General features: G+C 41.3%; 1 protein-coding gene across 2 annotated transcripts in view; it reads left to right on the top strand.

The window, feature by feature from the left end:
* Positions 1–13949, top strand: part of PIGG (phosphatidylinositol glycan anchor biosynthesis class G) — a 220892-nt gene that overhangs the window by 175622 nt on the left and 31321 nt on the right. The window contains exon 11 of one of the 2 annotated variants that reach the window (XM_019555121.1): positions 5770–5933. In XM_019555121.1, coding sequence (XP_019410666.1) covers positions 5770–5933 — 164 coding nt within the window. Of the gene's footprint in view, positions 1–5769; positions 5934–13949 lie in introns of those variants that run through there. The other variant, XM_019555122.1, reaches the window with a different exon arrangement.

Consider the following 13949-nt stretch of genomic DNA (forward strand, 5'->3'; position numbering starts at 1 on the left):
GGAAAAACTTTCTCACTAGGCTGGTGATGAAACACTGGAATGGGTTACCTAGATAGGTGGTGGAATCTTCATCCTTTTGGGTTTCTTTTTAAAATCCACAACTGGGACTTTGTTGTCAAAGAAAACCAGGATCCCTGTTTATAAGAGGCTGATGAAGAGAAATTTCTGGTGAGGATCTGCCCTAGTTTATTAGATGGGGAATGTACAAGCTCTAGGTTAGTAACAGGTTAGCAAAGGTATCTTTGATAAGTAAATTTGGCAGCACAAGTAAGAGAGGAGTCAAATCACATGGGGCTTGAACCTCTCTTCCTGTAATGCATGAAGGACAAATTAGATTTGAGGATTATTAGCCACGGTTCCCTTTGAGGATTTGTTAGAAAAAACTATTTTATATGTAACAACCAGACTAAAAATTTGGAGAAGGATTAATTTGCCAGCACAGGTATCAGCAGGAAATTGAGGGGTGTTACTTAAGTGAAGATGGAGAAAACTGTGGTTGGCTTTTTAGTTTTGCATTGCTTTTTCAAGTTTAATTGTTCTGGTTCATTCGAAAATGAGGAAAACAAAATATAAAAGATTATGATCTTAACAAATGGGCATGAAGCTTAATGCTATTGTCAGTGCCTTATTTATCTCAGGATGTTATTGCATATCAACAGTTTTAGGAGCCTCTTGATGAATTTTTCAACATTATGGACTGATCGATGATATTTTCCTCAGACAAGCCATCTGCATCCCCCAGATGATCATTAATTCCTTGGAAATGTCCCCTGCATTTAATCATTGCTTCTTAATTCAGAGCATACAGTGATAGTAAATACAAATGTTAGTGTGGTCTCCATTAATTACAGAGTACCTTAAAAATCAAATGCTATTGTCTTTATGGTAAACCTTGTTGTTCACAGTCCATTACAACTTAATTTTAAATGTCTTTTAAAAGTCTCTGTATCTGACAAAACCAGCTGAAGTAACTTCAGAACCATTGTTTATCTTACTTGAGAACTTGTGGTGGTCAGGAGGGCTTGGCAAATATATTGCCCATCTTTCAGAAAGAAACAAAGCAGGATCTGGGAGATTACAGACTGGTCTTCCTAACCTCAGTATCTGGAAAGATCATGGAACATGTCTTCAAGAAATCTGTTCTGAAGCACCTAGAGAACAGGGTGATCAGGCATAGCCAGTGTGGATTCACCAAGAACAAGTCATGCCTGTCCAAATTGATTTCCTTCTATGATGAAGTGACAGGTTTTATGGATGTGGGGAGAGAGTAGTGGATGTGATATAGCTTGACTTTAGCTTACAGCAGGCAACATTCTCATTAGTAAGCTAAGGAAATACAGACTAGATGGAAGTGCTATAAGATGGATACATAACTGGTTGGGTCATAATGCTCAATGAGTAGTCATCAATGTTTCAATGCCTAGTTGGGAGAAAGTATCAAGTAGGGTTCCTCAGGGGTCTGTCCTGGTTTCAGTATTGTTTAACATCTTCATTAATGATTTGGGTGAAGGGATTGAGTGACACCCAGTTGGGTGGAGTTGCAAGTACTCTAGAGGGCAGAGTGACCAAAATGACCTGGATAGACTGGAGAAATGATCCAAAACCATTCAGATAAAATCTTACAGTATCTTCATGGTGGTCTAAGAAACTACTCTCTAATGGTCAGGAAAGCGGAGTGGTCCCAATCATGAAAGTGTTTTATGAAATTGAGGCCTTGTTTAAAAAACTGGGGTCATGAAGGGGCATCCTACAAAAAACTGGTACCCTGATGTGCAGTAATGATCCAGCCTTAGGCCAAAACTTTCTGATTGCAGGTAACAGTTGCAATTCTAGTGGTAATCCTTTAGATATGTGTTAGTTGTTTGTTCTAGACTCTTTTCTCCCAGTAGTGAACAGCAGAATCAATAAAGGTACGTAGCTAACTGAGTGGAGCACTAACCTCATTAGGAATTAGAGAATTCCTGAAAGTGTTTGTGCTAGTTTGCCGAAGTGTTGTGTTCCTCTGCCTGTTGCAGCAAGCAGCACTGGACCCTAAGGCACATGCCTTACTACTTTATTCCAAATTTTTGCCCTGATTTAATGAGTTTAAGTGTGATATTTAATAAAAACTGGTGCATGCCCAATTTAACAAGTCCTGAATTAATTACCTAGTCCAGTTCTGATTAGAATCCCAGGTGGTTGTTGAAAAAGTGAACTTCAGAACAATCATCGATCCCTGGGCCCAAGTAAAATATGCAGATCTGACTAGACAAGCCTGAATGGTTTCTGTGTTCCTTGCATCCTGTACTCGTCAATCTGTGAGTCAAGTCGCTGAAGCTTCATAAAATAAATGGACCGGAAGGGACCTGGAAGATCATCAAGTCTAGTCCCCTGCCATAGACAGGAGGTTAATGAGCTAAAACTAGCTCAACAAGGTGCTTATCCACTCTTCTTGAACACCTCCAACGATGGCGACTGCATCACCTCTGCCGGGAATGCGTTCAAGGTTCTAGTTACCCTTACAGAGAAGAAGTTCTTCCTTATGTCTGGTCTAAATCTTCCCTGTGTTAGTTTGTGTCCATTGGTCCTTGTGCTCCCAAGGGGTGCCTTCCTGAAGAGTTGTTCCCCCAGATCTTGGTGCTCCCACCTGACTTTCTTATAGGTGGCTATTAAGTTACCTCTCAGCCTCCTCTTACTCCAGCTGAACAAGCCTAGTTCCTGGAGTCTCTCCTAATATGGCCTATCCTCCAGGCCCCTGATCGTATAGGTGGCCCTTCTCTGCACACGAGCTTATCCGCTTCCTTCTTGAAGTGCAGTGTCCAAAATGGCACAGTACTCCAGTTGCGGCCTCGCCAGCTTTGAGTAGCGTTGGAGAAGCACCTCTCTGGATCTGTTGGCAACACATTGGGTGATGCATGCCAGAGTTCTATTCACCCTGCTGGCAGCTTCATTGCACTGTTGGTTCATATTCATCTTCTGGCTGACTGTGACCCCCAGGGCCTGTTCAGATGCTGTGCCAGCCAGTGGGCTGCCACCTATCCTGTAGTTATGGTGAAGGTTCTTCCTATCCAAATGAAGGGCCCAGCACTTTTCCCTGTTGGACCTCATCTGATTCTGATCAGCCCATAGAACCAGCCTGTCTAGGTCATCTTGGATCCTTGCCCTATCCTGTGGTGTGTCCCCACAGCTTAGTATCGTTGGCAAACTTAATTATAGAGCATTCCACCCCTTCATCCAAGTCATTAATAAATACGTTAAAAAGCCTGGGTCCAAGCACCAATCCCTGTGGGACACCACTGGAGACAGCCCTCCAGGAAGAGGCCTTTCCATCGATCACAGCAATTTGGGACCGGCCTCTGAGCCAGTTATCCGCCCACCTCACTGTAGGCTGGTCCAGGCCAGTACCCTCCAGTTTAATGAAGAGAATTTCATGGGAGACAGAGGCAAAGGCCTTACTAAAGTCAAGGTAAATGATGTCTACCTCATGCCCCTTATCCAGCTGGTTAGTTACCTGGTCCTAAAAGGAAACCAGCTTTGTTAGGCATGATCTACCCTCCATGAAGCTGTGCTGGTTATTTCTTAATACCCTGTTAGTTATAAATTTGTGATTGATGGCTTCCTTAACAATTTGTTCAAAAGTTTTTCCTAGGACTGAAGTCACACTGACCAGTCTGTAGTTTGCAGGGTCATCCCTCCTCCCTTTCTTGAAGATTGGTATTATGTTGACCCTCTTCCAGTCATCCAGTACCACTCACAGGTTCTGTGATTTTTCAGATAACTTTACGAGAGGCCCTGCTGTGAGTTCAGCCAGTTCTTTTAGGACTCTTGTATGTAGGTCATGTGGCTCAGCGGACTTGAAAACATCCAATTGTTCTAAGAGGACCGTCACCTGGTCGCAGCTGGTTTCATGTTGTCTGTTGACTTCCACATATTCCCTGGGCCTCTGGAGGGGTCCACGGCTCCTTTTAGCTTTTTGGAATCCTGATGTGAAGTAACCATTTAGGAGCTCTGTCTTTTTGTGGGGTGCCCCTTTGTATTCAGTAGAGGTCCCACAGTGGAGCTCAATTTTTTTTCTTGCTTCCTATGTACCTGTAGCAGGACTTTTTGTTGTCCTTAATTTCAGATGCTAGCTTGATCTCCATGCCTGCTTTGGCTTTCTGTATCTCATACCTGCAGACCCTGGTTATATGAGTGAACTCTTCTCTGGATGCTGATCCTTTTTTCCATTGCCTATATGTGTCCTTTTTCCTTTTCAAAAGTTCTCTAATATTTCTGTTGAGCCAAGTGAGTCTCTTGGCTCCTTTCCCGCTTTTTGGTCTCATGGGAATGACCTCTTTTTGAGTAGAAAGGATTGCTCCCTTGAGGAGGCACCCTTGCTCCTGAACTCCTCCAGTTCAGGATTTGCTCCCAAATCCTCCAGTTGGTGGTCTCAGAGGGCCTTTCTAACTAGACTCCTGAGTTGGTTAAAGTCTGCCCTTCTTAAATTGAGGACCACTGTTCTACTGTTTGAAATCCTAGCCTTCTGGTGCATGGTGAACCTAATCAGATCATGGTCACTGTCACCCAGGATACCACCAATCCTCAGCTTCCCTACCATGTCCTCCCCTTTGGCAAGCACCAAATCCAGAGTGGCTTCCCCCCTAGTCAGTCCTTCAACAACCTGTGACGGAACACAGGTCATCAATAGTTTCCAAGAAATTGGCTGACCTGCTGGAGCTGGCCGAATGGTCCCCTCCAACAGATGTCAGGGTAGTTGAAGTCATCTATGACAATCAGGTCTTTAGTGTTGACTGCATCAGCCAGTTCCCTGGAGAATGCCTGATTATTCTCCTTTTCTTGGGAGGGAGGCCTGTAGTAGACTCCCACCATCAGGTCTCCCGAACCCAAACCCCTTTGTATCTTGACCCAGAAGGTCTCAAGGGACCTCTCTCTGCTGTCAAATCTGACCTGCAGGGAGGGGTACTGCTCTTTCACATAGAGGGCCACCCCTTCTCACTTCTTCCCAATGCAATCCTTTCTGTAGAGCCTGTAGCCGTTAATATGCAGTGCCCAATCATGCATGTCATCCCACCAGGTCTCTGTTAACCCTGTGAGGTCAAAGTTTGTAGCAGTGCTCCTGATCTGTGGATGATTGCTGTGGAGTTTTGCTTTTTAAACTTTTATTCCATGTAGACATAACTGTTCGCAGAATTACTGTCCTGCTAATTTTATTTTTTATCAAAGTTCAGTGAGGGGGAAATGTAGGACTTGGTAAGTAACTTAACAAAGGATATGTGATAATCCAGTTAGGTGTGCTAACTTGTATAATATTGTTTAGCCCTTCACTAGAACCCTTAAACTGGTAACATCCTCTTCTCTGGGGGCAGGGAATGATTAAATCTCTCTGTATTGTTCCAGTCCTGAGATTTAACTGTAGAACTTTCTTTTTGAATTATTTATAGTGAAAGTGTGGCATTTTTTCAGGGCCAAGACTGAAACTCTCCAAATGCATTTCACTTTGTTGCTCATTTAGATGTTGTTACGATATAATTAATTAAACAAGAAGCAGATGTTTTTGATGAAAACAAAATAGGACTAGTAAATAGAAAGTCACTTTTTTATTTTGGTGTTCCTTGTTTATATGCTGAAGTAGAACCTCTTGTTTGTAAGCTGCTTTAAATTCATAAGCAATAAACACTGGTGTTTGTAAAGTGGCTCAAAAGATGAGACCATTTAAACATTATGCTAATTAACCTGTACTTTTCTATTTTTCCTGGCAAATATCAAAATAGTATGACTTTATATTTACAGGGAAATTCAAATAGCATCACTACAGTGGATGTTTCAGCTGGTTTTGTGGGGCTAGACGACTATGTGGCAATACCAGCAATTTTCCTTGCAGCATTTGCAACATATGCTGGACCTTTCCTGTGGGCCATTCACTTGCTGTGCTACTTGAGCTCTGAAGTTAGCAGGTAATTATGTTTGAAGTAAAAGCTACTAAAAAATTAACCATGAAATTATCCTACATGCAGGAAAATTCACCCAAGTGATATTAACCAGCTTTAAAAATTCAGCTTAACCAGCTTTAAAAAACTTGCCTTTTCACTTAGTTATTTTTGTGATAGTGGAAATACAGATTTTCTTTCTGTTGAAGTTTGAATTAACCATGCTGTTCTGATATTATTCTGTCCAGAGAGGCCAAACAGAGAGATGTTTGGTAATTTCACAGACCTCTCATTTGCCTTGTAAGTTCCTCGCAGTGGTCAATGAGTTTGATTTACTAGATTATGCAAAATTTCATTATGTATCACTTAGAAATACCACTATGATTTAAAATGACTCACGTTAGTATCCAGTTTAATGGAAACAGAAAACTAAAACATAGTTGCTAAGTCAAATTAATTTTATGCAGATGCTGTAGTTAGTTATTATATGGTTAGTTGTAGCCAAAGTTTTCATTTACCTGGAGTTTTATGGATGTCTTATGGGGAGAATGGATTAAGAAACGTGAAGTAAGTTGGTTAATTGTATTCAACTTGTTAAAAAAATTCACAGATTTATATCATTACAAAGCATCAGTTGACTCTAGAAAGAATGCAATCTGTTTTGGTTTTAAAGAATTAATTCAAGAAAATATTGCATGTTTAATATTGCTGCTAGTTTTTTGACATTATAAAATGTTTAGTTCTATTAAAAAAAGGATTGTTATTCTAGACCTAGTACATAATGAGTATAATCAGGAACAGATTTACACTGAATTATGTTGATGCTGTTGTAAATTGAATGGCTGAATTTCAAATACTAGGATATATTTAGATTTAAATTGCAAATACTTTTCAGATGCTTCATTTACTTGCTGAAATCCAGCTGCATTGTTGTTTGCTCCTGTAACAGCTGATATCACAGACTTTTACAAGCATACAGTTGGATATTCTGCATCTGCATAATGAGCCTGTGATCTCTTTAACAATTCCCACGGAAAAGAGGAACCCTAACCTGTGGTCTGAGCAAATAAGTAAGGGGGAAGTTTAGGCAGTTTCTGTAAACTTGTAGTTAACTACCACACATCTAGAGAGGAACTGAAGTTTACTTAATCATTCATGAACAACTAACATATACATGTATTAATAGTACAGCACAGCATGAAATGGCTGCAAATTTTAAATGGGTGTTGTGAACCTAGAAATTGGGGATATTTTCCTGGGTAATACTGAAAATGTCTGACACTTGTTTGCCTTGCACCAAATGTCAAGTGTTCAAGTTCCTCCTGGAATGGACCATCTAGCACACTGGTGTATCAAATTCAAACAACTCTGCAAGCTGGGTGAGGGTTGCTGGGCCAGTCTGCAGGCTGGATTGGGACTGACTGTGCTGCGTACAGCACCCATGATGCCGGGTCTAGCCTGTATGGGGCATGCAGAACATGCTTGCTGTCCTTTGCTCTGGTCATCACTGTGCACATGGTGCGTGGGCTGGACTTGGTGCTACACCCAGCACAGGGTCACTCCAGGACATGGGATGCATGTGGTGCTCTGTCAGATTGCCCTGTGTGCTGGCTCCAGGGCTGGTTGAGATTGGGCCTCAAGCTGGTCTGGTGGGACACTGCATCCAGCCAACTCTCTCTGCTGCATGTAATGCTGGGGCTAGCATGTGCTGTCCTACCATCCCTGCATGCTGGCTCTGACACGGGTTGATCCATAACAGTGCTAGATCTAGAGCACAGAACCAGTGTGGTACAGGTGCCACATGCAGCACACACACCCCGACCAACCTAGGGCTGGCACCTGCCCTACACAGCATGTGGGATCAGTCCAGAGACCCACTGGCTGGATCAAATGGCTCCACAGGCCAGGTTCAGCCCATGGGTCATATTTTTGACAATCTGATATAGCAGCTTCCAGCACAAGGAGTATATTCACTCAGTTAAACACAATTTTAACAACTATTTAGTTGGTCTAATAAAAGATACCACATTTACCCAAAGAACCCTGTCTGCCAAAGTTTTAACAAGGCTTTTCCCCTGACCTCTACCACGGTATTGCTGGGTTATGTTGTTCCTTTGAATCCAAAAACGTGTTTGGTTTGATGGTTAATTCTGCCAAGTCTTATTTCAGTTCCAGGTGTGTTTCTTGTAATGTCAATGTTCTGTGGATTAAAATTAGACTAATAGCATTGGCTAGAGCCAGGCAAACAGTTGGCTTATGCTGATGCTCAAAAGTCTGAACTGCAATGCCCAGTCATTGCTCAACTGTTTCCCTTTGCACAGCTCTGCAGCTTGTTTCCCCTGGCATATGATTGGCTTTTGTTTATTTATTTACTGGTTTGGTTTGATTGGGTTTGGGTCTAATGCTGCAGGATGTTTTGTGTTGGTAGAATGAATGCAGGTTAGCTTGCTGTAGGGCCTGCAAGAACTTTAGTACTAAGGATTTGTTTAGATCTGGATTCTGTCAGTGCTGTGAGGGTGGGTTTGTATACCTTAACCTTTAATGCAAGGTCCTGTAATCAGTGGTGTAATGGCTATCTCCTGCCCTGACTCTACTTCCCTTGGGCTTAAAGCAAGAAACTGGAGAGGGGAAAGAGGTAAATTACTCTGAACAGTCTGTTAAATGCATTAGAACTCTATTTTAAAAAAATATTTTTGTGCTGTCACAATTTTTTATACAGGTTTCTTGTCGAGTCTTTTTGGATACATTGCCAGGTATATTTAGATCAGTAAATTGAGAGTTTTTCTTAAACTGAAACAATGTTGAAAATTAAGATTTTTGTACAGTGAAGAAATTTACTTACAGTCCTATCACATGTATGGAACAATACAAAGTTGGCCTCAGGCACAATATTTATAAGCTTACTTCTCACATTAGTAATTGGTATTTATGTAGAAATTATTGCCAGTTTTTTATTTTGTTAGGCTTTCCTATAAATATAAGATGGCATGTTCACACACAGATATATAAAACAAAACAAAAACAGAAGAAAATAAATAATAAAGAACCTAGCTCTCCTGCCTTTAGTATCCATGGAAACCCTTCAATAATGCTTTAAAGTAGTTTTGAAGCAGGCAAGGGCTGATTACATCAGTACTTTGGTGCCTAAACTTAGCCTTAACGAAGTGTTCAGTTGATAACTTGCTTAAATGCTGAAGAGAACATCCGATTTAAATAAAATGATCAGACTGATGTGGAACACTTGCATTCTGGGACCTGTACAATTGGTATATTGTGACTCAGTACTTAAAAGTAGACAGTTACCACAGACTGCATACTAGCTAGTCCATACTTTGCTCTTCATTATCCAGTATAATGGATTCCATTTTTAAATCACCATTTTAATAGGCAATAAGTAATCAATAATGATAGGATCATATGCTGCAATTGACTTTCTCGTCACTGTTTATGCCATTCCATGGTTTTCAGGTTCTTAGGAACTGAGAGAATGAACTTAGTTTCAGGGTTTTCTGCTGAAACAATTTCATATCAACTAAAACCCCCACCTCTCCAAGGTGATCATGAGTTTCTGTGGTCCAGATCCAGCTGGGGGCCAGGGGTGAGTTTGACACCCCTGCCATAGCCAATGGTTTTTTTACACTTCTTGGGGGAAAAGGCCAGTGATATTCCTCTAGTGGCCATATTATTATATGGCCCATTCCTCCTTTCATGCATGCATAAAAGTAACAATGGCTTTACAACCTTGATTAAAGTAGGTTTCAAAGTCTTTGTATTTGTGTTAACACAGTAAATATTCAGACTGCTTGTTGGTGTTTTTTTTTTAAAAAGAAGCAAAATAAAGCAGTGTTTTAAACTTGGCATGCTCTCATGCTGAGCCCAGCACATGCTCAAAAGAGGCAGCGCGTTAGTTGGACCCAGCTCGCCCAGTGTCTGTATTGATCGGATATTTTAGTAGGGGTTTAATTAATAGCTGATTGAATCAGCTTTAGCTAAAAGTACCAGAAATCCCCACTGAAGCACCCGATCTGTACAGAACCAGGTTGATGTAACACTCTGCATCTTTTGGTAAAGCCTTTTTTTCCTTTTTAATGTCTGCAAGCAGCTTTAGTAACTGAGGTTTTTCAGCTCTTGTAAGTGGAAGTTACTTCGAGCATGTAGCATCTTATACATTAATATTTAACTTGAAACAAAAATATGTCATTTAACAAACCCAATTACTGCTGGTTTAATATGCATGCATGATCACCTTGGAGAACAAGGTTGGGGTTTTAGTTTACATGAAAATGTCACAATACTGACCAAATAAACTTAAGATACTATCTTGATAGCAGGCAATTTAGTACCTGCAGTAAAAAAATTCACCTTTCAACCTCTTACCAGTTTTAGTTATGGAGCCCTCCCTTATCTTGCATCTTACCATACAATGTGTTTTATGGAAAATTTGGAGAGATATCAGTTGTTTTTTTTGGTTCAAAAAGTATAAAAGTCATTGGTTATGGCAGAAGTCTCAAGCTCACCCCTGGTCCCCAGCTGGATCTGGACCACAGAAACGCCTTCCAGTCAGGATGGCCCTCACTTATGCCCCCCTTGACACTGGTAGCAATGTTTGCTGGGATCCAGGGACCCTGAATTCTGTGGCAGACCACACCCTACTGTCCACACCCTTCAACTGCTAGTAGCTGACAATCTCCTGCCTGGCAGCATTGTGACACCCCCTCTGAGTCCATTTCTGGAGCTTGTGCCCCGCTTGCCCACTTTAAGTTATGCTATTCCCCCTTCATATTAATGTTAGTAGTATTATATAGAGAGAGTAATCTATGCTGCTTGTGAGAGGGCTGTATATTTCTGCTTCGGAATCATGTTGAGTTATACTGATCGCCATCTGTACCTCCCATTTTCCTGCCATGTCTTGATGGAATATTTATGTTCTGTGGGATGAATGTTTTTGACTGGACAGTCAGCTTAACCTGTGGTGGTTCTTCTGCAGGACTTCATCTTCCCTATACCATGCTCCTTTCCTCTTGTGCTGATAGTCACTATTCTTCATGGATGGTGACTAGACGATTCTTTGCCTCTTGCTCTCCAGTTTTTGACTTACGGTGTCTGGTTCTCCTTCTCTGCCTGTTCAGCCACTGTATAAGCATTCTTATCAAATCAACCAAAAGCATCCCTGGGAACTCATTCACCCTTCTTTCCCTTTGCAGGGCTTCTGTCTTCTGACCCAGGCTACTTCACTGGTCCCCTTTATGAGAACAGGGTTTGGCTTTTCTGAATTCTAAATTATATCTTCTGGGAAGTATTTTTCACTTTTTTCTTCCCCTCAGTATTCTTCTCTGGTATGGATGAACCAAATTAAAGGAAGGCCTCTAATTTGATACCCTCTTTTATTTTCCCAACCAAAAGTAATGAATGAATACCTCAGATTTCTTCTCCCTCTTCTTAGACACACTCTGCCCTAGACTTTGCTTCCTTGCTTGGTTCTTCTTACCAGCAGGACATGTTAGAACCCTTTTCTTTAATTCGGCTGCCTCAGTTTTCCTCTCACTCCCCACTGTTCCCAGGAGGCTGACCTGCTTTCTCTCTCTCTCCCTCCTTCCCTTGGCTAGTTTACCAACCATTCCTCAAGGGTGTTCTTCCCCTTGTGATCTCAACTTGGGGCTCCCCATAGGAGCCCAACCCACTGTCCACATTTACTTAGCTTTTGGTGGGGGGGGGGTCAATCCTTGCTCAGACTGGTCCTGGTCCCTGCAGCTCCCAAAGGTCTGGCATGAAGTGCTTCTCCTCCAGGGACTTCCTTCCTTGCTGGTTCTTCTGTTCTTTTTTTGCTCTACGGACACCGAACACTGAGTCCTTTCAGCGTCTCCCTTTTAAATTGCCTGCTCCCTGTTGTGGGCCAATCAGGGCTGGCTCCCTGGAGCATGTGTTCTTGCACTCCCAGGATTGCTGGCAGCAGTGGCTTCCCATGCTCCAGAGCCACGCCACATGACCAAATCCAGACAAGTGAGTTCTTCGCCAGTATGGCTGGTCCCACAGGAGCATGGCAGGGGTAGGGACCATGTCCCTGCCACACTGCCCCATCCATGTTTTGCCTCTTCAGTGGCATCAGATCAGTAGTCTGGCCAGCATAAAATCTGCATAAGAAAACATCTGCATGTCACCTTTATGTGTTGTGTTGTGTTGTGGAAATGGTCTGGGACTAGTAATATGTATTAATGATTTGGGGAAGACCTACAGAGAGTATTTCTTGTTTTGGGGTTCCATGACACAGACTGCAGTGGTGGACTAATGACTTTCCTTTAAAGCTAACCTGGCATGATTGACACTTTTCTAGTCATTCCTCTGCAATGATGCTAAGCAGAGATGTTGACATTTCCAGTTAGATCTCCTTCCAAGTAATTGCTTGGAATCAGAAGAAGTCCATATGTGGGGTTTTCTCCCTTAAAATAAGAACATAAGAACTGCTACTTACTTACTGGGTCAGACCGTTGGTCTATTTTGGCCAGTATCTTATGTCACATGGGGCAGAGAGTGGATGCTGAAAGGAAGAGTGTACAGGGTTTTTCTTTTTCCTCTGTTCCTCTACCACTTGCAGCCTTCAGCAGTTAAGGTCTAGGGAGTTCTGATTCAGAGGCAGTACCCAAAATTCCCATGTTCAATATCTAATAAGGACATAAGATTCCAATTACTGTTGTACAGGCTGTAAGTTAAGGTAGGCTTTGGCCACTTGTTTCAAAATAAAAACTGGTCTAGCCAAATACGAGTGTCACAAATAAAAGACAAATCATACCTAAGCTAACTGCAACATAAATGTCATTCACTTCATTTATGGACCAGCAATGCATCGGTATTTTAGGAGATAAAACAGTTGTGAAAATGTCTAGGAAAAGTAGTGAGCACTACATTTAGAAATATGTAACTATTTTTCTAAACTTCTGGCATAACATTCTGTCTCTATATAAGAGATTTTGTTTGAGGCATAATTTTGTTAGGTATTGTGTGTTTGAGATAAGATTTGTCCTATAGTAATACCTAAGGACTCCACTGTGTGAAGCATTCTGTACATATATAACAAAAATGATAAATAGTCTACCAAAATTGGAATCTAGATTCATGCTCCTTCATTGTTTTATTCCTGTTTGAAAATTTCCACTGAAATCAATGGAATTACTATCAGGGAAAGGTCTATTTAATATACGGTGGTGGGGGGCAGAATTTATGCCCCACTTATTGGATGTTGCATATTGTCTTTATTGATTTTAAATTAAGAACATGTGCAGATGACCTCTGGCTTATTTGCCTCAGCCAAAAAACTCTGATTTTGACTTTAGGTCAAGATCTGACTTCTTGTTTCTTTTTCCTTTATCTTGCCTGTGGGAAACATGTTTAGTAAGGCATGGTGCAGTTTTCCAAGCAGTCTGGCGATTTGCACTCTCTCTGCAGACACACCAGCTGCTACTTAGTGTGCTTTGGAGATTGCCCTTGTGCGTGGTGTAGCTTTGCATTACAAAAACCTCATTCTTTGATCCTTTATTTTTAAATAAGACTTCCTTATCCTTGGAGGCTTTATTTCTGTAGCCTTTGCAGCTGGCATTGGAAATGTTGTTCTCAAAAAATAGCTTATTAAATTTAATACGGGCAATAACAGTGCCTGTTAGCAGCATCAGATCTTAATGCTAATACTGTTAATTGACCATAAACATGGCCAGCATAAAGAACTTCTTCACCAAATTTGACTGATTTTTGGTTATACTGCTCAGCAAACCAGTATTTTATCCAAGGAATGTTAGAAGTCTTTTAGCAGAACTTTAGGAAAACTTGAAATGTCTCTCAGAAAATCTCTAGAAAGGAAGGGGAATAATTAAAGGAAGAAAGCTTGTTAGATTTTGTTCCTCTAAGGATGATTTATGGAAGCTCCAAGTTAATTTCTATTAGTGGATTAGGGCTGTTTGAACCACATGGAGAGAAATGAGACCTTAGATTAGAGAACATATTAGGATCAAAGAGCAATGTAAAGTGATAAAAAGACACATGGTGTTAAGGGAC

This window comes from Crocodylus porosus, unplaced genomic scaffold (genome assembly GCF_001723895.1).
Source record: "Crocodylus porosus isolate Cpor-Errol unplaced genomic scaffold, CroPor_comp1, whole genome shotgun sequence".
In the NCBI taxonomy this organism is placed as follows: domain Eukaryota; kingdom Metazoa; phylum Chordata; order Crocodylia; family Crocodylidae; genus Crocodylus; species Crocodylus porosus.